This window comes from Carassius gibelio, chromosome A4, assembly GCF_023724105.1.
Source record: "Carassius gibelio isolate Cgi1373 ecotype wild population from Czech Republic chromosome A4, carGib1.2-hapl.c, whole genome shotgun sequence".
Classification (NCBI taxonomy): domain Eukaryota; kingdom Metazoa; phylum Chordata; class Actinopteri; order Cypriniformes; family Cyprinidae; genus Carassius; species Carassius gibelio.
The window spans coordinates 23,456,161-23,477,939 of NC_068374.1; the positions used below are offsets into that span (position 1 = coordinate 23,456,161).

Sequence of the window (21,779 nt, forward strand, 5' to 3'; positions counted from 1 at the left end):
TAACTTATTTTTGCACCGCGGAACGTTTCTCACTGCATGAGTGTCGGCGGACCGATTATACTGGAGCACCAACTAGTGTTCGCATATCACGCAGCACATCGAGCCTCAAGTATCACCTCAACGCAAAACATATAGCAGCTAGCGTGGACTTTACACTTTATGTTGAACTATGTATTATTTTGTTGGTGCAACTGGCAGTTTATGTTGAACTCTTTATTGTTTTGGCCAAGGTTATTGAGAGTTGGACTTAGTATGTTATGGCCTCTGAAGCAACAGAGAGATGTTTTCTAATAGTCAGTCTTTCCAATGTTCTGAATGTAATTGACAGTATTGTGTTTTATTTAAAAAACACTTTACAGAAGGTTCCAGCACCTATAAGCTTCCTGAATTTCTGAAATGTACTATTTCTAAATTGTTTCTAAATATGCTATTGCTACACTTAATGGCAAAAATTGCACTGGTCTGCTAGACTTGGTTGAACAAAAATAAACAATATTTTGTTGCTTAAGCTTATGTATTCAGTCATTATTCAATGGTATACTATAAATCGAGGTGAAAAAAAAATTACTTCTCACTGTTCTCAGGTCAAATATTTATATGCGATTAAAATGCGATTAATTTCGATTAATTAATTACAAAGCCTCTAATTAATTAGATTAATTTTTTTAATCGAGTCCCGGCCCTAATTTATTTTTATTTTTATTTTAACTGTTTGGAAACGGAGTGTAAATGTGGAAGTCTTTCAAAGATTTATTATCCTGTTGCGCCCTCTATAGGACCAATGACTAGTTGACGTAAAGCTTAAAGCATCACTAGATGACTACTCGATTAATCGGTGCAATCCCTACTGTATACAGTAGTTTTCTAGCATTCCCTGGCAAAAATAGGCAGTAAAAACTTAATACTTTATTCAGAATTACAAAATTTTATTAGGTGTGTATACAATATCACTCAAAAGTTTGGAGTTGATAAGATTATATTAATGCTTTTGAAAGTAACTAATGCTCACAGAGGGATTATTTATCGAACATAAAAACAATAATATGGTGAAATAGTACATTTTTAAATAACTGTTCAAAATATTTTAAAATGTAATTTACTCCCATGATAGAAAACTATCCTTTTAACATAGCTAAGATTAGGAGAAGTGATTTCTGTGAAAACAGGCTTCCTGTAGTTTACATATTAATGAGCGTCTTTCAATCTTAAAACCTCAGAAGGTCATGCTTGATCTCCTTCAACTTGTGAGGATTTTTTTTTTTTAATTTTGAGCGAAAGGATTAAACAGCTCAGCAGCGGAAGTGCCTCTTCAGTTACGCTGAGTTAGCATGGACGACAGTTGCATGAGTATCTTCATACACGTGTGTGTTTCTTGTCCTGGTGGGTTTCATGGTCACATCACCGAAGAAGGTGCCCCCTTTTGACCCTGGCAGAAGTCTTTAAGACTGACCTGCTTTATAACAAACTGCACCTTTTCACCAGATTCTCACAGCCAATGAGATCAAAGCTCACTCTGTGCAGAGTTCATGGTGTGCCCTGCACTTAAAAGCATTTAAAACCAGAGTCCCGCTGTGCATTCTGATACCCTACACACTGTGAACAGGGAGTCACAGCCACCGCAGCAGGAAAAGGGATATTGAGAGTTTGCACCTATCTTTATTGGGGAAATAAGGCTAGGATAACACTCAGCAGGGGTCAAGAGCAAACTTTCCCGGAGGATGATTTTATTGCACAGATGATGTGTTTTTTTGTAGCGCAGGAGGTTAGGTTTCATTTAAGTATCAACTTTGTCTCAGATGTTTCTTAAAAATTCCTAGTAGAAATAGTATTAGAAACAAATAACTGTAAATATAAAGTAAGATTGTAAGTGTCATTCTACGAAACAAATGCGGTTTGGAAAAGTGATTTGTTTTAAAGTACATTAAACATTCTAAGAATGGAATTAAGTGCTAATAAAATATCTAATTTTTTTATTCTATTTTTTATAATTACTTTTGAATTTATATATTTAAGCTTGTCTTATATTTCGATAACTTCTAAAGTTTATTCTGCTCTAAATTGAATCCAATTTCTGTCTAGGAGAAATCATTTCACAAGTTCAAAAATAAACAAATTCAACACTGACAGTAAAGAGAAAATTCTATATATGTGACATATTGTCTGTGGCTTAGACATCATTACTTTTATATTCCTTGGAAAACTCCTACACACTCAGGCACATCAAACACAAAAAAAAACGACTTCTTTTATTAAGGCCTCGAGTCGGCATGCCTCGTAAAAAATTAAACACAACCGTATGCAAGCCTTCAAACCCCTAAAACTGAAACCCCAGTTAATTTAATTAAGACAGCTACTCATAGCTTTAGGAAAGATGCTCAACAAAAACACAAACACAGCTCTATGGAAGCAAAAGTGTGTGTGATAAAAGCTTTGAGAAACCAAATACACTGTATATTTATGGACCCTGTGCACTCATGGTGCTGAATTAAGCAAGAATACAGTGTCCAAGCTGCTTTAGGTTAATGATATCATTCCACACTGTATTTAGTACGCTTAAGCTCCTACTTATGGTAAAAAATGAAAATCAAGGATCTTTGCAGTTTGTCGATCTTTGATTAAAAAAACACACATAATCAGAATTTTATAATAAACTCTCAGAAATAAAGGTACAAAGCTGTCACTGGGGCGGTACCTTTTCAAAAGGTACATATTTGTATATGTTTTGGAACATTTTGGTTCCTTTGAGTCCTTAAAGTGTACATATTAGAACCCAATAGGTATAAAAGTGTACCTTTTGAAAAGGTACTGCCCCAGTGACAGCTTTTGTACCTTTATTTCTAGAAGCAATTTTTTTAATAAATCGTTTAATTAAATTTAATTTAATTACTTAAATATATTACCACTCTCAGTTTTTGTTAATAAAAAAGTTTAAAAACACATCATAATTACAGCAGAAATGCTGTAATGAAATATATAAAATGTTGAATTGGGCCTTCGAGGCAAAAGTGTGAGAAGTAATGTTGTAGAGACTTGAGGGGTCGACTATTTTGACTCAAGCTTATAAATACCCAATTAGGACCACTATAGCAACCATCCAAAACTTCCGAGCAACCACACAATAGCGTCTCAGAACAAGTTAGAAACCGCATTATAGTGGCTTAGCATTGTAGTGGTAAGGGGGCATAATCATTATTTTAGCATTTCCATTCAATTCCATACATACTGTACACTTCTAAGTATCACATCATTGATATTAGAGTATTTGAGCTCATGGAGAGCTGTTGATATCTGAATATGATCGTTTCATTTTTCTTAGATATGCTGCATCGACAAACCACTACAATGCTAAGCCACTATAATGCGGTTTCTAACTTGTTCTGAGACGCTATTGTGTGGTTGCTCGGAAGTTTTGGATGGTTGCTATAGTGGTCCTAATTGGGTATTTATAAGCTTGAGTCAAAATAGTCGACCCCTCAAGTCTCTACAACATTACTTCTCACACTTTTGCCTCGAAGGCCCAATTCAACATTTTATATATTTCATTACAGCATTTCTGCTGTAATTATGATGTGTTTTTAAACTTTTTTATTAACAAAAACTGAGAGTGGTAATATATTTAAGTAATTAAATTAAATTTAATTAAACGATTTATAAAAAAAATTGCTTCTAGAAATAAAGGTACAAAAGCTGTCACTGGGGCAGTACCTTTTCAAAAGGTACACTTTTATACCTATTGGGTTCTAATATGTACACTTTAAGGACTCAAAGGAACCAAAATGTTCCAAAACATATACAAATATGTACCTTTTGAAAAGGTACCGCCCCAGTGACAGCTTTGTACCTTTATTTCTGAGAGTTTATTATAAAATTCTGATTATGTGTGTTTTTAAATAAAATAAAAAAAAAACTTAAGGTCCCATTAGTAGTTTACTTAATGAAATAACTGCAATACTTAATATTTTTTAAATGTTAGTTAATAAAATACACGTGTTCATTTTTAGTCCATCTTAGCTCAGGTCTGGTAAAGGATATTAACATATACAACTTTTGATTTTAATAAATGACGAATAACATTAACTAAGATATTTAAGTGCTTTAGAAGTTTATTTTTATTTTTAGATCATGTTAACTAGTGCACGTTAGTTAATGTTAACAATTGGAACCTTATTGATACAGTATATGTATAAGTATGACGGTTTTAACGTTGAAGTTGAACATGATAATACTGACACAAACACCACTAACGATAAGCATATTTGTGTATATGAAGGCATTTAGCAGTTGTAAAAGTTTCAAGCAGACAGAAGGGTCTTACCTTCAGCAGAGAGCCCTTGAACACCGACTCCTCTGGCTCCTAAGAAATTCAGACAAGCCTCCACATTCTCAATCTGAAAATGAAAAACAAAACAAAAAATCAGCCATAGAGCAAAATTACCAGCACATGGTTTTGGCAGTGAGGATGTGGACGGTGTGTGTGAGAGGGCAGTGATGTCAGAGAAGTGACTATTGAACCTCACACACACATTCCTGTCAGCATTTAGAGTTCAACGAAGCCTTTGATGCAGAATGCAATGGCTTCTTCAAAAGCGTATTTCAGCATGTTTAACAACTCAACTGGTGGCTGACGCGCGCATGTCGACATTGTGTGTGGACACGTCCACGGCCTTATGCCCACAAAGGCTCTATTGTCATGAGTCAGATAGTGTCATGCCCCCTGGCTAACCTTCGTGGGTCAAACTCAGAGTGTGGCACTGTGACGGCAGTGTGTCACACCTACACACAAGCTGATGGACAGTCCAGGCGTGACTTTGTGGCCCAATTGAGGGGTTTAATAATACAACACTTGACTGAAAGTGTGGTAATATCCTGGCGCTTCCACTCACTTTAGCCATGTGATATTCATGGCTCACATATTTTGCATTAGTGTAGGGCAGAATGATGGAGAAGTCGTACAGTAAGGTCAAGGCCAGACCGCACTATATTATTATGCGACAAGCACAGTACTGTGTGGAATGCATTGTGCTGTGTGACAGAACCGAAGAGAGTTGACTCAGCTCATGAAGTACATGAGACCCTGAAGGACTGCTTCTGTGCACAGTTATCAATACTGTCCTTAATACACCGTATCACAAGGAAGATGTCTCTCTGGCCCCAACTACCAATGCGGTTTCAAAGGGTGATGTAAAGCCCCAGCTATCCTTTCAGATGATTGTGCAATATTCATATATAAAATTCAGGAAACACTTTAGGTTGGGGGTCCAACTGTCCAATTGTATTAGCTAACTGTTAACTATTATTTTGCATCAATGAACTCCTAATTTGCTGCTAAAAAATAGTAAGGTAGTTCTTAAGTTTAGGTATGGGTTAGGTTTAAGCTATCTAAAATAGTGTCATGCAGAATAATGCATTAATATGTGCATTATTAACATTATTCATATGTGCATAATATATGTAAACAGCTAATATGATAAAAGTTCTAATATGTAATATGTATGCCATGCTAATAAGCAACTATAGTTAATAGTGAAAATTGGTTTCTTTATATTATGTGTAAGCTTTATTCATATCTATTATAAACACAAAGTACAGCACCATAATATAGAATTTGATGTTTTATGTAATATTATTAGATTACCATTGGTGCATTTTTTTTTTGGCCCATTAACATTAATTCACAACTCTTGTCACGTTGTAAAATCATATACAATTAAAGCATCCAGAGTAAACAGCCTCAGTCTCATGTCTAATTGACCTCAGTGCCTCACAGCGTCCAGTATTAGGCCAGAAAGATCCACACATCACATACAGAATTAACTCCCACACACACTTGCAAACACACAGGATGACGCATGAATGAGCAATTGTTAAATGTGATCCATACCGATAGCATCTTGTTTCTTCTTACATCTGTCCCAACGACAAGTAGCTGCTTTTCAGACGACACACATCCCACACACAGCCGCACATGCAAAGAGCCTAATGCACTTTAAACATTTCATTTATCTTCTCTCATAAACCTCTTTGAAAGGCAACATGGTGCAGAACATGTGTGGTGCACCAGAGATGGGCTGTTTTTCATTGCAGTCTCATTAGACGACAGCAACCGCGCACATAGGCACCCGACAGCATGTCCCGACCAAAAAACTGATTCAGACATTCTCAACGTAAATTAAATGTATTTCACACTAATGTGGTGGAACGCTAAACGCTGGCCTGGCATTTCAACCGCATCATTTAATGCTTTTCTGGCGTGTTTAAGATATATGATAGCTGGTAATGTCTTGGCGATGGATTGAACATTTGTCGCCGAATCCAAAAGTGTGAGCGCACACTCTTGATTGTTGGACGTGTGCAAACAGACGTAAGGATGGGGCTTGCGCTCTAAAAGCGAGATCATCATCATATTCGGTGTCCATTACGGATATAACTCCCTAAGTATGGAGGGAAAATCCATCCTCGTTTTAATAGCGATCCCATCAGCTCATCGCTCTGTTTATTTTTAGTCTGTCTCTCAGCCTACAGTGATGTACACAAACAAAATCTGAGAGTCTATATGCTAATGGTGATGCCGAACTGCTGCTTGCCGAGCAGTTTTCTCAAACCATGTGGGATTTTAACAACACTCCGGGAAAGTCAGATCATCTGTTTTTCCGACATAAACTGACATTTTCCAGCACCAGATATGTCATTAAACAAAATTAGGGAGGAGAATGTTTTGATGAGGTATATTTTCACAAAATAATATTGAGAAATTTATAAGCGAGCAGTTTTCGGAGCTGACATGGATGCAAAAGGATGGAAAATTACCATGAGTTGGCTTATGTCCCTTCCTCCAAATGACAATGATGATTAGTCGTTTAAGTTTACTGTCGCCGCGAGTGGCAAACATCATAAATATGTTTGTGTTTAATCTATACTAGACACTTATCAGAGCAAGGCTTTAATGCGGAGTAAATGTTTGTATTCGGGTCCGGCTGTGTGGATCCAGATGCTAAGGGGCCCAGCTTGTTGCGCAGGGACTGGCTCCAAGCGTATCGGATAACCGTAGGGTGAGCGCTGGCTTTGGAAAGTGTTGCTGTTCCAACACTACCATGAAATACAAATGGTCTCAAGCCTCAATTATATGGGTTTCACTTAAAAACCACTCGGAGCTAAGAGAACAGATAAACGCTGTGTTTTCTCCAGTACTTTTGGTTTTACAGAGAGAGAGTTGCAGTCATTTTTGCAGCATTTCATTTCCTCTGACTGTAGTGACCACATGCACATGAATCTGATGAGCTGTCATAAGTACACAGCAAAAACACTGTACACACTGTCTGAAAGGCTAACTGTCATGCAGTTACCAAAAAATACAAAATAAATAAGTTTTCTTATATATATATATATATATATATATATATATATATATATTAAAGAAAAAGTTAATATTTAGTTATAATTTAGGAGAATTATATCATACAAACTAACTTTTGCTTTTATAACCAACATGCTTTGAGTTAAAAAGTTATTTTCCCCCTCAATTTTCTCATACCAGGTTTACTATTTCAATTATGGGATAACTATAACTATATAAACATAACTACTATTTCAACTATGCGATATATAAAAAAATAAAATAATAATAATAATCTGACAACATGTCCTTATAAATCTGACAACATGTCCTTATAAGTAAATGTGTGTCATCTTTTTTATATGGCAAAAATTTTGGAAATATTTAATACATATAATTTGCAAATACATACATACATACATACATACATATATACATACATAAATTTGATTAGTAGCTGAAAAAAAAAAATATTAAATGGAAAATTATTCAATTTATTATTATTACTATTTTTTTTTTACTCCAAAGTATGCCACAGAATTGCCATTACATCTGTATAACAATACGTACAATCTAAATAAAAATACAAATTGTGAATTTTGCTCTTTAGGACTTCTGTGATAAATTATTAATACCTTTTATTTATAGGTTCAATTGACAAATGCAACAAATAAAATTATTTCTGCACTAATAGTGTTATAGTAATTCTTGGCAAGTCTCTTTGTTAGAGCCATCCCAGTGCCAACTTCAGCATGCCATTCTATGTGCCCAGTGGGCACTGAGACAAACAACCGTAGCTGAGCCATTATAATGCCAGCCAATGATGACAGCTGTTAAATTCCTGTGGCCTCCTCTGTCTAATTAGCAACTAAATGGATCAGGCTGCAACCGCTACCCAGCACAAGACTGGTGAAGGAACTACACCAGTGGACGGCCTGCCTGCAACATGTGCTTTCAAGTGTCTCCTGTCTCAAAACACTTGAGAATGCCCAGATTCCATATTGCAGATCCACCATTTAGGACGAGATAAAATGCCCACAATTTTTAAGAAAGCACTTACATTGTTCCAAACCAGTATTATTATTTATTTTTTATTCTTTTGAAGATTAAAAATGACCCAAAAGCACAACAAAATATCATAAAAGTGGCCCATGTAACTTTTGCATTACAATAACGTCCCTAATACAAGTATTTGGGTTAACCCAAGATCAATCTGATTTGTAACCAGTGGTTAAGAGTCTTTTGTGAACCACATCACTGAAAAGATCTGACTCAAAGAATCTGATCTTTTACCCAAACACACAACTACAGAAGATGGCAAGATCTACAGTAGTTAATAACTTGGAATATGGCACTTTTAAGTTTGGAAACTTTAAAGATACAGTACTTGTAGAATTCTTTTGCAAGTTTTTTTTTTTTTTTTGCTTACTATCTTTGGAAATGCATAGAAAGGGGTGACCAGCAGTCTTAAAATGTTCTCGTTTTTTTGTGTTCCATTTAAGAAAATGGATGTACAGGTTTGGAACTATATGAGGTTAAACCCATGGTGACAAATTTCATTTTGGGATATCCTATCCTTATGAGGCCATCATCTCATAAATGAGGCTTGTGGATTTTTTAGTAATGTTCTGGGTGTCAGATTTGCTCTTTTAGCCACATCACACATCAAGTTCTCCCATATTACCGTCTGAAACCATGACTCTATGCTGTGGTTATCCTCGTCACTGTCTGTTTTATGGTTGGATCTTTGTAGATTTCTTAAAAGAAACAGAGTTGCTCTGGGATTTAACAGACTCAGTTCTACAGTTTTCTCGGCGTGGTATTAGTAAGCTTCTTATTGTTGCAGAGCAGAATTTGAATGAACCACAGAAAAGCATTCAAGTGAGATGTCATCAAAGGCTTAGACGTTCTGATTTTCACTCTGGGAGAGCGGATATTTGGAGCTCCATTAAAATGTCTGTCAAATATGTTTGTTGACGATATAATAAAGGAACATTTCCTTCATTGGTCTAACTGTAAAGATGTCTTCAAAGACATGATTACAATAGGACACAGAAATTTGATTTTGAAAACATGTAAACAATTCTGAGGCAGTGTTGCCAACTTCTTTCAATGGAAAGTAGCTAAACCGTGCCTGAAAAGTCGCTAAATGCCGCTAGATGACGTCATATGCTAATTAGCATATTCATGACGTAAGTGCCTTATATTATTTTGCCCTTTCTGTGCTCAATAAAACGTTTTTTATTATTATATGTTAATGTTTCTGTTGTCCGACAATGGAATTAATATTATAATGACTGAAACGCGTTCCATTAATACTACATACCAGGTCTCAAAGATGTTAATCTCTGCACTAAAATCCTATTCACGACATTGTCTAATGAAATCACATACACATAAGATTAAGACAATGGTAGTACTGTGATTTTGGCTATACTTGTATGTAAAATAGATTCGGAAGCAACAGAATATCTTTTTTTAACTGAAAGTGCTCCTCTCTGCTCGCAGATGCAGAGAGAGAGAGGCGTGTGCGCACGCTGGGAGAGAGAGCGAGAGAGAGAGCTCGTGCTGCAGTACCGGAGAGTCTCAGAGACTAAATAAGGTCTGTCAAAAAAAGTCGCTAGATTTGTCGCTAGTCGCTTTTTTGGAAAAAAGTCGCTGAGAGGGTCTGAAAAGTCGCTAAATCTAGCGACAAAGTCTCTAAGTTGGCAACACTGTTCTGAGGAAGGAAAAACGACATCAGTACCTGCCAACTTCAAAGTAATTTATAAAAGGATAGAAATCCCGACAATTACCAAAATGATTCCCCGTCAAAGGGGTGGAAGATGCATCAATCCAAAAACAGATCCTCCCACAGCAGAGGTCAAAGCACAATCACAGTCCAGTGACAGTAAATATATCTGACAGGAAACAATCAGAACCATTTCTGTTATGTCTACAAGCCCAGATGGAAAGGTCACTGCTAATGTCAAACGCTACTTGTCACAAATCAAATGTGAAAATGGGGCGTTAAACATACGAAAAGACAAGGTGAGAAATGTCTCATTATTCTGTGCAAGACACACTTGGTTAATATCAAACTGCTCAACCCCTTTGAGAGAGCTGTGCATAGAAAGAAAGAGAGTGAGAGTTGAACTGAATAACTGATATTTAAGCTGACCACCACCTGCCCCCAAAAAAGAAAGGATTATCATAAGTTGGCACAACAAAAGAGGGAAATCGGAGGCAAAAGTCTGCTAAAAAGTCCATCTCAAAAAAAAAACAAAAAAACAAAAAAAAAATTCATGTAGGATACTTTATAAAAGAATGTGTGCTTAATGATTAAATGTAAATGTGTTCTATTAAGGCAACACTTGTTAGTTATTTACTAAAAATCTAACTAACTCAGACAAGTCCAAAATCCATCCTTTTAATGATCTAACTCACTAAATAACCAAACCAAGTCAATCAAGATGCAATGGCATGCTTCTTTGAAGGAATAACTCACTAACCAAAATAACTAAATCAACACCAAAAGCCCATCCTGTTGATAAACAAACTCATTAACTAACTAAACTACTTCAACAAAGTTCCAAAGTTTATTCTCTTAAGAAACTAACACACTAACTAACCAGACCAACTCAATTATGAGCCATCATCACGTTTCATTTACAACTATTATGCAAACTAACTAAATCAACACCAAAATCCCATCCTTTTGATGAACTCTCTTACTAACTGACCATATTGACGCATTAATTAATTTTTTATCTAATAATTCAATCGAACCAAAGTGGTAACTAACCAAACAGACTCAATATAGACTCAAAGTCCATCAGTTAAGTGCTGCATTGATCTTGAAATTATGTGGACCAGCTGATATGTAGCATCCTGTGGCCTATCCAACAGCTGGGTGAATGCTGTATTAATCACATGAAGGTACATGCGGTTTGCCATCAGAGGGATATGCTGATGTCTGTAGATGAAGCAAGGAGCGTACCTCTCAGCTGTCAGGCTGTATGCTGCTAACAGATGGAGCCCAGATGATGCATCCACTTTACAAGCCCTAACACACTTAACTGCACCGGTCCTCCCACACGACCTGGAGAGGTAGCTGATCAGTCAACCTCTCCTGAGCAGTAGAAGACACTGAAAGCAAGTCATATGTCCTGTTTATAGACAGACTTGTGGCTGCAACCTGTAGAGTTTACAATATCCAGGTCTATGTGGTGTATTCTGGGAAGTGCAGTCCAATTATGTGCCTACACATCTGGCGCCTTTTAAAGTGCAAAGTGGTTTATTAAAGAAAGTTGTAATTATATAGATTAGTATTCTGATGTTTTTGTTTCAGCCGAATGGATCTGTATGGCGCTGTTTGGATTTCTTTCTGTCTTTTTCTGGGCTGGAGGGTGTCTGGTTGTGTTCAAAGGCACTCTCTGCATGCTCAGTTCCTGCAGTTTCCAGTTTTAGGGACGAGACAACACTGTCAGACTGAATTTGTCCTAACAATGTCTAATGAGAGAGGAAAGAGGTGCAAACAGAGATTTGTTGAAGCAACCGTCAGCCACAAAACAACCACTAAGAAGCCAAAACACTCCTCAGTAACATCTTAATGTTAATACTACCCAAACTGCATATTAGATTGCCCAATTTTCCAATATGTCACCTCTGATGATCTTTGAGAGTTGTATACACAAAATAATTTGTTTACATGCCTCGGGGACATCTCCAAATGTTGCAATCCCTGGATCTGCTAATCAAGGCTGGCCTATGGGATATGCTCATGTCCAGGGGAACTCCCATTCTGATTCATAACGTCTAGAAATAGCCGTCTCTCACTAACTAGGCCACAAATGGCAGCGGGGACTCATTTTGGTGGACCGGCATGTTCAGAATTCCTGACTAATCATAATACCAGCCTTGGGATCATAGCCATTCCTTTTGGGAAAAATGGGTCCTACCTTTTTATCTTCTGGTGCAGTTGCGGTTCCAATGACAAACATTTCCATAAGAGCCAGTGAATGAACAGACGATTTATCTGCCTCTCTTCATGCCAGTTTAATTAAGCCCCGAGAGACCAATCAGATCAATGAGAGAGAGTTTATTACGCATGTAATTTAGCAACCATCTTCATTGCCTGGGAAATCACCCAACAGTACACTCATTTAACTGAAGCTGAGTCACTTTTAACAGGTGCTTTTAATGGACGTGAGCAAGCATTTCTTTGCTAATGCCAAAGTTGTAAATCTTTACTGGTCCACAGTGGAAAATGTATAGAGGACTATCTATTCCAAATCGATAAGGAATTTCCTTTCTGAAGGATATTTATAATTGATTATTCCTCAATGGCAGATTGCCGACTCTCTGCGCAATGAGGCTTGATGTGATTTACTCTTTAATATTGACTGCCACACAGTAACAAATACAGGAAAAGGGGCACAATAGATTAGCTTCCTGACTTATTCCCGAAAAAGTTATCCTGGCTGTGGCCAGGATATTTCTTATCCTCTCATTTAACACACATAAATGGCAAAATCTTACACAAAACCCTCCAGAAAAGACCAGCTTAAAAAAGAATGAATTTGGATGGTGAACCAGCAAACAAACAACAACAAAAAAAAGCTGATTATTCACCCAATTTTTCGATGGGAGGCGGAGCTGGTTAAAGGACCCCTATGATTTATTAATTCTGTGGAAGATACAACTAAATAATTGAGCAATGTTTCAGCTATTTTTGTCCATTCAGATGTAAGTCAATTGAGTCAAAAAGATTAAAGCTCCAAAAAGGATATGTAAGTATCATAAAAGTAGTCCATACTGTTCCAGTGGTTTGATCCATGTCTTCTGTCATACTGACTTTCACTGCATGGACAAAGACAACATTATCATTCTTGGCTGAACTATTTCTTTCAATCTACCCTGACCACCAGAATCCCATCTACCAACAAAGTCCATTTTCTCCTCTGGTTTAAATCATTCTTTGAATCTTTTCCCTGTCATTTCTGTGTTCCTGTGGCTCAATGGTAGAGCATTGCCTTAGCAAAACAAAAGGTTGTGGGTTCAATTCCCAGGGAACACGTTAGGTAAAATATGTTAGCCTGAATGCACTGTAAGTCGCTTTGGATAAAAGTGTCTGCTAAATGCATAAATGTAATTAAAAATGTAAATTTAATATGTCCAGGGCCGAATTTGAACCCCAGTCCAGCCCTGCCTGCATGCTGAAAAATCCTCTTGCAGCAAGTTTAATTCCCTTCCTAAACAATACAGCCAGTTTATAAAAGCATAAAATGTAACCTCAAATTAAGATGAACATAAACATTTTTTAAAAATCATTAAATTAAGATGTATCTCTCAAGCACTTTGCACAATGAATATAAGAAACATTCCAAAGAAACATGTTGAAATTATAAAGAACTGTAATAATGTGTCGACAGATGGGCTGGATAAACCTGGAAGTCATGCTGTAGACTACTTGAAAAATAATCTGTTGATCAAACTTAGAGTGCACTGTACTGATATTGGCGGGGGGCGGGTCTAGGGGGACTAGGTAATAGTGAACCACTTTTTTTCTTTAGGACTACACCACTGATTCCTATCAATCAAATACTGACAATTATCTTAGAGTCACAGAGAAGTCCCCTGTGCTGATGTTATGGCCGTGAAGTTGGCAGCGATACATTGTGTGTATGTCCTAAATATTCCTCCCTAACCTCAAGTTCCCGTAAACAGTTCCTCATAAACAGACACACTTCCTCAGTGTAAAACCTCTACATATGTCTGCAAACTCATGCTGGCAAACAGGTGCAAGATCAATGGGCACTGAATGGAACAATGAAACCTCCTACGCCTCCCCCAAAACACACACACACACACACACACACCATCTCACAGTTAGCCTTGAATGTAAGCTTTTACTGGGGTCTTTGTGCTCTTCCAATCTGAAAAGCATACCTACATGGGAGTTGTTAGGAGAAGCCCACAGCAAGTAACCCAGGATTCTCTGCTGTACTCATTGACATGCAGAGAGTTATAGCACAGGACTCGACTGGGCCATTCTACTGCAGAAAAGACCTGTGGGTCCACTAAAGCCTTTACTCGATGTGCTACAGCAGAAACACAACGTAAGATCTTACCTACACAGGCAAAAGAAAATAATCTTAATTTTGCAGAACCATTAGAAAAAACGTCTTGATTTGGCAGATGAAAAGGAGCAAAATATGTTTTCTTGAATTTCTGACAGGTGCATTTTTTATGAGACTGGTTTATCTTAGTGACACAGTGACACATGGTGTTTATAGGAAATATGCTACAAAAAAGCTATATAATACTGTTGTGACATAAATAAAACTTACTGAGAAAGTTTGCACATAAAACTTGTTTCCTTACTATCAGTTTCAGTCAATTTAATTATTTTCATTTACAATATATGTAGACACAATTTTATGTTTACAGTATTTTCGCCTTTTGATCAAAACATTTGTATCTGTAAGAACCATTTATAGCAGGCAGATGTGGTAGAAAGTTAATATGTCAGGAAAAAATGAAAAATATAGAAAAGTAACAATAATAATGCAGAAAACAGACATCATGCTGTTAATGTATTACATGCAATATGAATAAAAAATTGAAACTTACCATTTGAGAGTGACTCTTGGGGCAGCTGTTAATATCTTCTACCTTCTCATTAGCTGCAACAGAGATATTGCTGGGTTAAAACTCTGCAGCACGCTTTACAAAACACAGAAGTGTACCATAACCTCTGGCCTTTCCATCCAAGGGTTACCGTCATGAGGCAAGATAGTTTGTCTTTGCAGTTTTCGAGAGTTTGTGATTGAATGAGCATGTGTATATTTGCAGTGTGGAAGAAAACACTGAGAAAATGAATGGGTGTTAATTCATCAGCTTCTGGTTGCAAGTATGTAGCATAAGATCTGCCATTGTAGGCTGGAGGTTCATAATAACGTTTCAGTACAGCCCAGAGGAGGGGAAAATGGGATGGGGGAAAGAAAGAAGGAAAAATAAAAAAAGACACACTGACACACATGCACACAAAGCAAACCACTCAGGGCTCTGTAAAGTGAACATATGGGAGACACATGCTTTAATTGTGCAGAAATTGCATTCAATTTTCATGTTGCTGATTTCCTAATCCAGTTAAACGTGAGCAAAATAACTTATATCTGAATCACAGTAAGTAGTTATGTTTTACACAAATAATTTTATCGCTGAAATGAGCTGTGAAGATTTATTAGCTTGCACTGTGTGTGTGTGTGTGTGTGTGTGTGTGTGTGTACCCTTACCTATTATCTGGATGATTTCTGCCAGCAGAACTCCATCGGGTATGTCATGAGTCAGGTCCTTAATAAGCCTTGGACACCCGGATTTGGCCAAATAATGGTTTGCCCAATCAGTGTAGATCTATGGGGAATAGGAGGGTAAAAAATCTGATAAGGAACAGAAGATGGATGAATAAAAACAGGAAAACAGCCTCTAGACAGACAATACTGATTAATGAAGAATTGTGTCAAAGAGGACCTAAGCAGGCAAAAGATTTCAGTGGTTTGATTGACAAAAGATCAGAACCGGTACCACTTAAGAAAACAAAAACAATGAGAGTAAGTGAAAGAAAAAAATCTAACCATCAAATCACCCAGCTTGAGTATGAGGTCAATTTAATCAAAACAATCAATAAGGCCTCTGCATTTGTAATAGATTACCTGGATTTTTTTTACAGGATAAAATGCAGCCCTTACATGATGTTTTGACACAGCTGATCCATTTAATCAGATGTGGATTAAGGATAGTGCCAATTTACAAAAAATTAACTTTTCAAAAGGCTGATTCCTCTCTTAATGATGGTGTTATTGCAGCTAAGTTTTTACAAAACTGTTTCAGAACAGCAAAAGTGTAACAGCAAAAACACTGAAACAGCATGCAGGGAACACTAAATTAAATAAGTCATTATTTATTGCTTAATATACCAGGTCTATACGAACAAATGCAACCCCCTGGTGTCCTTGGATAGGTGTTCCTCAGGGGTCTGTTCTAGGGCCCCTTAAAAACTCATGTCACAAATCTTAGCGCTCTTTCATTGTGATCTTTGGGTCTCATTTCACATGAAGCAAACGGTTTTCCATTTCCCACTTAAGTGAGAGCACCTCAGTGGCAAGGGACACTCTCAGAGCTCACATCCTCTCACTTATAGAATTGCCTGTATGGGGCTTTTGTCTGTAACATTTCAAATCAGTGTGAGACCATACATTTTTCAGCTCATATTTTACTTTTTATTTGTTTCATTTTTTTTTTTTTTTTAAGTACTGTACCATCCAATTTTGATCCTGACAGAAAACAGTCAACCATCCTAATATTGCTATAGCCTCCAATCGTTTTGTTCTGGCTTCTTCTATGCAGTTTCAGCCTTAATTAGGGTGAACAGACCTCTCCAACATCTCATAACCTGCACACTGCTTAATGTTAAAGTCATGAATGACGTGCAAAAATGTATTTAAAGTGGTAAACCTAATTTACACCCACAAACCCAGTAAAATTTCAAAGGAATTTACATTTGCGTAGCTAGTTTCATTTTAGACCATAATATAATGGCTCATAAAATTCAAAAAGATCAGCCATGCTTTCTAGCCACCTCAAACACAGTGACCAATTAAACACATTTATGCCTTTGCCAGGCAAAAGGAAGCATTCCACTCAAAGATGCCACAGTTTAAATGTTTTCCTATGTTGTGGTTTCAGCATATGATGAGGAGTTGTTAACAAGAACAGGGTGATGAAGAGATCTTTAGTCATCCTCCCACTGAAACACAACACAATACAAAAGAGATCCAATAAAAATCACAGTCATCTCCAAGAGTTGAGTAAACAAACAGCTTCACTACCGCACATGCCAACACCTCCAGTCACAGCAGAGGAAACAGCAAAGAATTGACCCATTTCACAAGTATCTAGAAAACCAGGTGAATTCTGCTCTGGTTTGGCTATGATATTGATATTTTGGTTCATCCTGTGGCCCGGGTTGTAGAAGGAATTTGTATTTCTGTGGCTTAACCTGAGTGAGTTGGCGAGGTAAACTGATGCAGTGGTTAAAAGGTCAGAAAAGGAAGTGGAGTATAAGACAGCGATTCTCTGCAGCACAACCCTGTTCTTCTTTTCCCTGCCTGACGGAGGGCTGAGAGAATTAGAGGTGCCGCAGTGCCACAGTTGTTCATGTGCTCGACAATGTCCATCTGGACCTATGAAAAGAAGGAAAGAGAAATCGCTTTGTCTTCCTTTTATTGCCTCCAGTGCCCGTAGATCAACAAAGAAAGCAAGTGAGACATGGGAAGAGAAAGTAAGATGAGAGAATGAAATGACAGAGAGAAAGAGAGAGAGAGAGAGAGAGAGAGAGAGAGAGAGAGCGCGAGCGAGCAAAGAACAACAGAAAAAGCAAGAGACTAGTGCACATTTTACATTTAAAATTGTTAACCCAGCAGCAGCTATCTTGTTCTTGCTGTACTGTTGCTTATTACAATCATAGGTAGTCAGGATTTTAACACAGTTTATTTGTAAATGTTAATGTTAATGTTAATATTTGTATATTAATGGTTAATAATGTCAACTGGACAAATACAGCACACAGTGAGCAAAAAACCTGGACAAATCTATGCATAAGCCAATCACCAAAGCCATTCATGCCATGTGACTAATGATCACTCTAGAGCTGTAGGAAAATGACAGTGCTGATGGCACCACAAGAAAGGACATAAAAATGTCTATTTCATGCTATTTCAAGTCAGACTACACAGCTTCTTTTGAATGGCTATCAATGGAAATGCTTTTGGAAATGCTTTTTGGTGTAGTTAAATTAGGCCATCTACCAGCATGGGCCAGCTAGCAATTGCTTGTTCATTATTCAACCTTTTTCAACCCCCTTAGACTATGAAACAAAAGAGTTTTTGGGAACATTAAAAATTCATGAATATTTAATGATCGCAATACTTTTTGATAAGTAATGTCCCACACTTCTATGTTTAACACTACAGTATATACTCTACTTTTGGGACTATAAAAGTTAGGCTTCATAAACTAGGGTTAAAAACGTTGCTAAGGTCTGTCCAAATTATACATGTGAAACGCTGCTTAAAAGCTGCCTTATTTCTGTGCTACCTGTTTTCAAACAGGTTTCCTAAACACCCCTACCATTGGCCAGACAAACAACTACTCCCCAAATGCTATTGGTTGAGCTAATGTTGGAAAGCAGGGCCGGTTGGGATGCCGAACAGAAAAAGTGCTGTTTTGAAAGCACCACAGAGCCAAAGCTTTTTACTTTTTAGGGAAAACTGTGTTACTTAATGTTGCCTCTGCATATTAAGCTGGCATAAGATAAGGTATTTAAAGAAAAATTACAAGCTTCAGCTTTAACTTGAGGTTTAAAAGATAAGCAAAAATGAAAATGAAAAAATAAAAAGCTGACAGGTAGAGGAAGAGGAGATTCTCATTAAAATAAAGCTAAAGGAGTATCTCTGCATTCTAGTAATGAGGATAGCAGTGGATACAGATTAAATCTCGCTGAGAGAACCATTACCACAGTCAATTACTTTCTTAGAAACAGATTGGTTTATCTGAAAACCACCATTAAAATTTTTTTAGCCTAGGCAATGAAGAGTATACCGAAGAGAAGTTCTGTTACAAGCAAGCCGTCATCTCCAGTGCACATATGACAACCAGCAGCACACTGTAAATGCTTTAATCAATGCTCCCATTAACACTCAGGCACGAAGGAGGGTGAAATGGGACGTTCTGCAGCTGTAAATAAGCGACTGTTATGGCAGAAGGAAGCTGGTTGTAAAGCAGTCTTTCAGTCCAATAAATTCATGGAGGGAAGTAGACAGAGCCAAGGTTAAACAGATTCCTGTCCCGTTGTTTCAGGGAATGAACTTGCTGGTGTTTCCCACTGTGAGACCGGCAGAAGCTCACACGAACGAGAACACATCTCAAAGTCAGTCCCAATGCTCCTTAGTCCCCAAATGTGTGCTGGATCCCATCTAAACTGCATTAATCTTATCATGCGTCACTGTTTCTTTTCCCGCGACCCATTATTTTCGATTCCATCCCAACAGCTCTGACACTGTGGTTCTGTCTCTATTAATGAGCAAGGGCTTGTTTGGCTAATGCATCACTTCACTGTAAAAAAAAAACCCAACTATGCCACCCTCAGCGTTCACACAGCATTAAACGGACACACACACACACACACACACACACACACACGCGCGCGGCTGTCATTCATGAGCGCTGCCTCCTCCCCTCGCAAGCAGGTTGCCAATGTACACATACATGCATCAACACACACACACACACACACACACACACACACACACACACGTCCCTCAAACAAAAACACAAATCCCTTGGCTTTGTCCCCAACTCTAAGAAGCAGTAAACAGTTGCTGTTTCAGCCTGCTAGAGTTAAGCTCAAGTGAAGTGTGTGTACCTCTTATGAGTATCTGAGCCCAGGTTGTCCCCGTCCCCAGCGTCCCGCTGATAAACGCCAGCATTCGGCTCTCTCTACAGTCTGCTCTCTATGCAGTGCTTATGACTGCGCAGGTAATGGAAGACTGCAATTACGATCGTCAGCCAAAAGGGGGAGTCAGCTGCTGAGAAAAGCTGTCATGCATCAGCCAGAAGGGTCTGTGAGTTCATCGCCATGCGGACTGATCCAAAGACTGTATTTGGGGTTTATTTTAATGTTTTTAGATGAAGTTTAGATTATGAATCACATGACTGGTGTGGAAAAGGGATGGAGTTGTGTTGTTAATAAACAATGAGGCACTTCACAAGCATATGGAATACTTAACAGCCCTGAAACACTTGAGGGCTGTTGCGTAATGCTGTAAATTGAGTTATTCTGTACTGTACGGAACTGTAAAAACTTCTTATTAGAGGAATTTACGATAATTGGAAACAATACCAAGGCAAAAGGAAAGAGGTAAATAAAGCAGAACGTTGTGGTGATGTTTGTTTTTGATGTGCAGTTCATATGAGTGTTTTTTTTTTTTAAAAATGTATGGTTCTGGTTGGTTCAAAAGTTGTGGGTCAGTAAGATTTGAAAATACTTTTTCGAAAGTCTCATTCTCCTCAAAGGCTGCATTCCTTTTAAAAAAATATATAAAATATAGTAAAACTTTAATATTTTGAAATATTATTACAATTTAAAATAACCCGTTTTTAATGTGAATATATTTTACATTTTAATTCCTGTGATGCTAAAATGTATTTTTCAGCCGCCATCAGTCTTCAGTCTCACATGATCCTTCAATAATCATTTTAATATGCTGATTTGGTTCTCAAGATTTTTTTTTAATCTTTATAAATTTACTTTAATGTCACTTCCGATCATTTTAATTCATCCTTAATTAATACAAGTATTAATTTATGACCCCAAACCTTTGAATGCAAGAGTCAAATTTAATAGGCAAAAAGTGTCAGTATCAAAAAGTATCATTTACTTCTCATGTTGTCCCTAACCTGTATGACTTTCTTTCTTCTGTGGAACACAAAAGAAGATATTCTAAAGGGTTTTTTTTTTTATCTTTAAATACAAAGTTAACAATAAATGCTGCCCAAAACAACATTGCAACCCATTGACTTTCACTGTATATACACTTTATTCTTTTGTGTTTTACAGAAAAAGTCATAGTTTAGAAAAAAAATAAGGGGGTAAGATGAGGCATTTTAATCATATACAAATAATCAAATAAAGCTAGGCTGTGCTGCAGAGGGAGAGCATACAGAATGTGTTTGCCGTATTCAGGGACAGAGTGACACTTCAAGGAAAAGGAATCATCTTGTGACACTGTAACTGAGAGACGAACAAGACTTTGCTGAATCAGGGCTGAGGCGGCAGCAAACGCAGCTCACCGCTGTTTACCCATAACACACCAGCTGTCAGTCTTTGCAATACTGAATTGAACGCAGTTTGGATGAATTGAATTCAGTTTCTTCATTAATTTCATAGTAGTTTTCCATTCATACAGAGGTATACAGATGAGTGGGAGTGCAGACGGCTGACATATGGCTGTGATTCTCTCATTTAGCTCGGGGGAGACTTGAAGAGGATGGGGTCTTGGGTTTTATTGCGTGTGTACGGTTGTGTATGTGTACTTCAAACATCACTCCCAGATGAGACCCTCAGCCGAGAAGGGCGAGGGTGTTTGTCGTTTCTGCAAGGACGAGACGCCACTGTGTGTTTTGACAGGAAGTGCAGGCAATTGGGCTGTCAGTACTAGTTTCCTGTGTGCGCGCTGGCCCTTGGCTGCCCCTCGTCCCATTGAAAGATTTGCCTCTCAAATGCACTCAAACTTGAACCCAGTGAGACCATGACAAATGTCCCTTCCTCTCACCTGGCATGACATTATCAGTGTTGACATGGCATAAAGATGACATTTGTAGATGCACTTCATGTTGGGACCTC

General features: G+C 37.5%; 1 protein-coding gene across 6 annotated transcripts in view; it reads right to left on the minus strand.

Moving 5' to 3' along the window:
- The window catches only part of LOC127973534 (neuron navigator 3), a 137,697-nt gene that overhangs the window by 81,563 nt on the left and 34,355 nt on the right, over window positions 1-21,779 (minus strand). For all 6 annotated transcript variants that reach the window (XM_052577378.1, XM_052577377.1, XM_052577376.1 and 3 more), the window contains exons 2-4: window positions 15,613-15,730; window positions 14,948-15,000; window positions 4,316-4,388 (exon numbers count right to left, since the gene is read on the minus strand). In XM_052577378.1, the coding sequence (XP_052433338.1) occupies window positions 4,316-4,388; window positions 14,948-15,000; window positions 15,613-15,730 (244 nt within the window). The remainder of the gene's footprint in view (window positions 1-4,315; window positions 4,389-14,947; window positions 15,001-15,612; window positions 15,731-21,779) is intronic.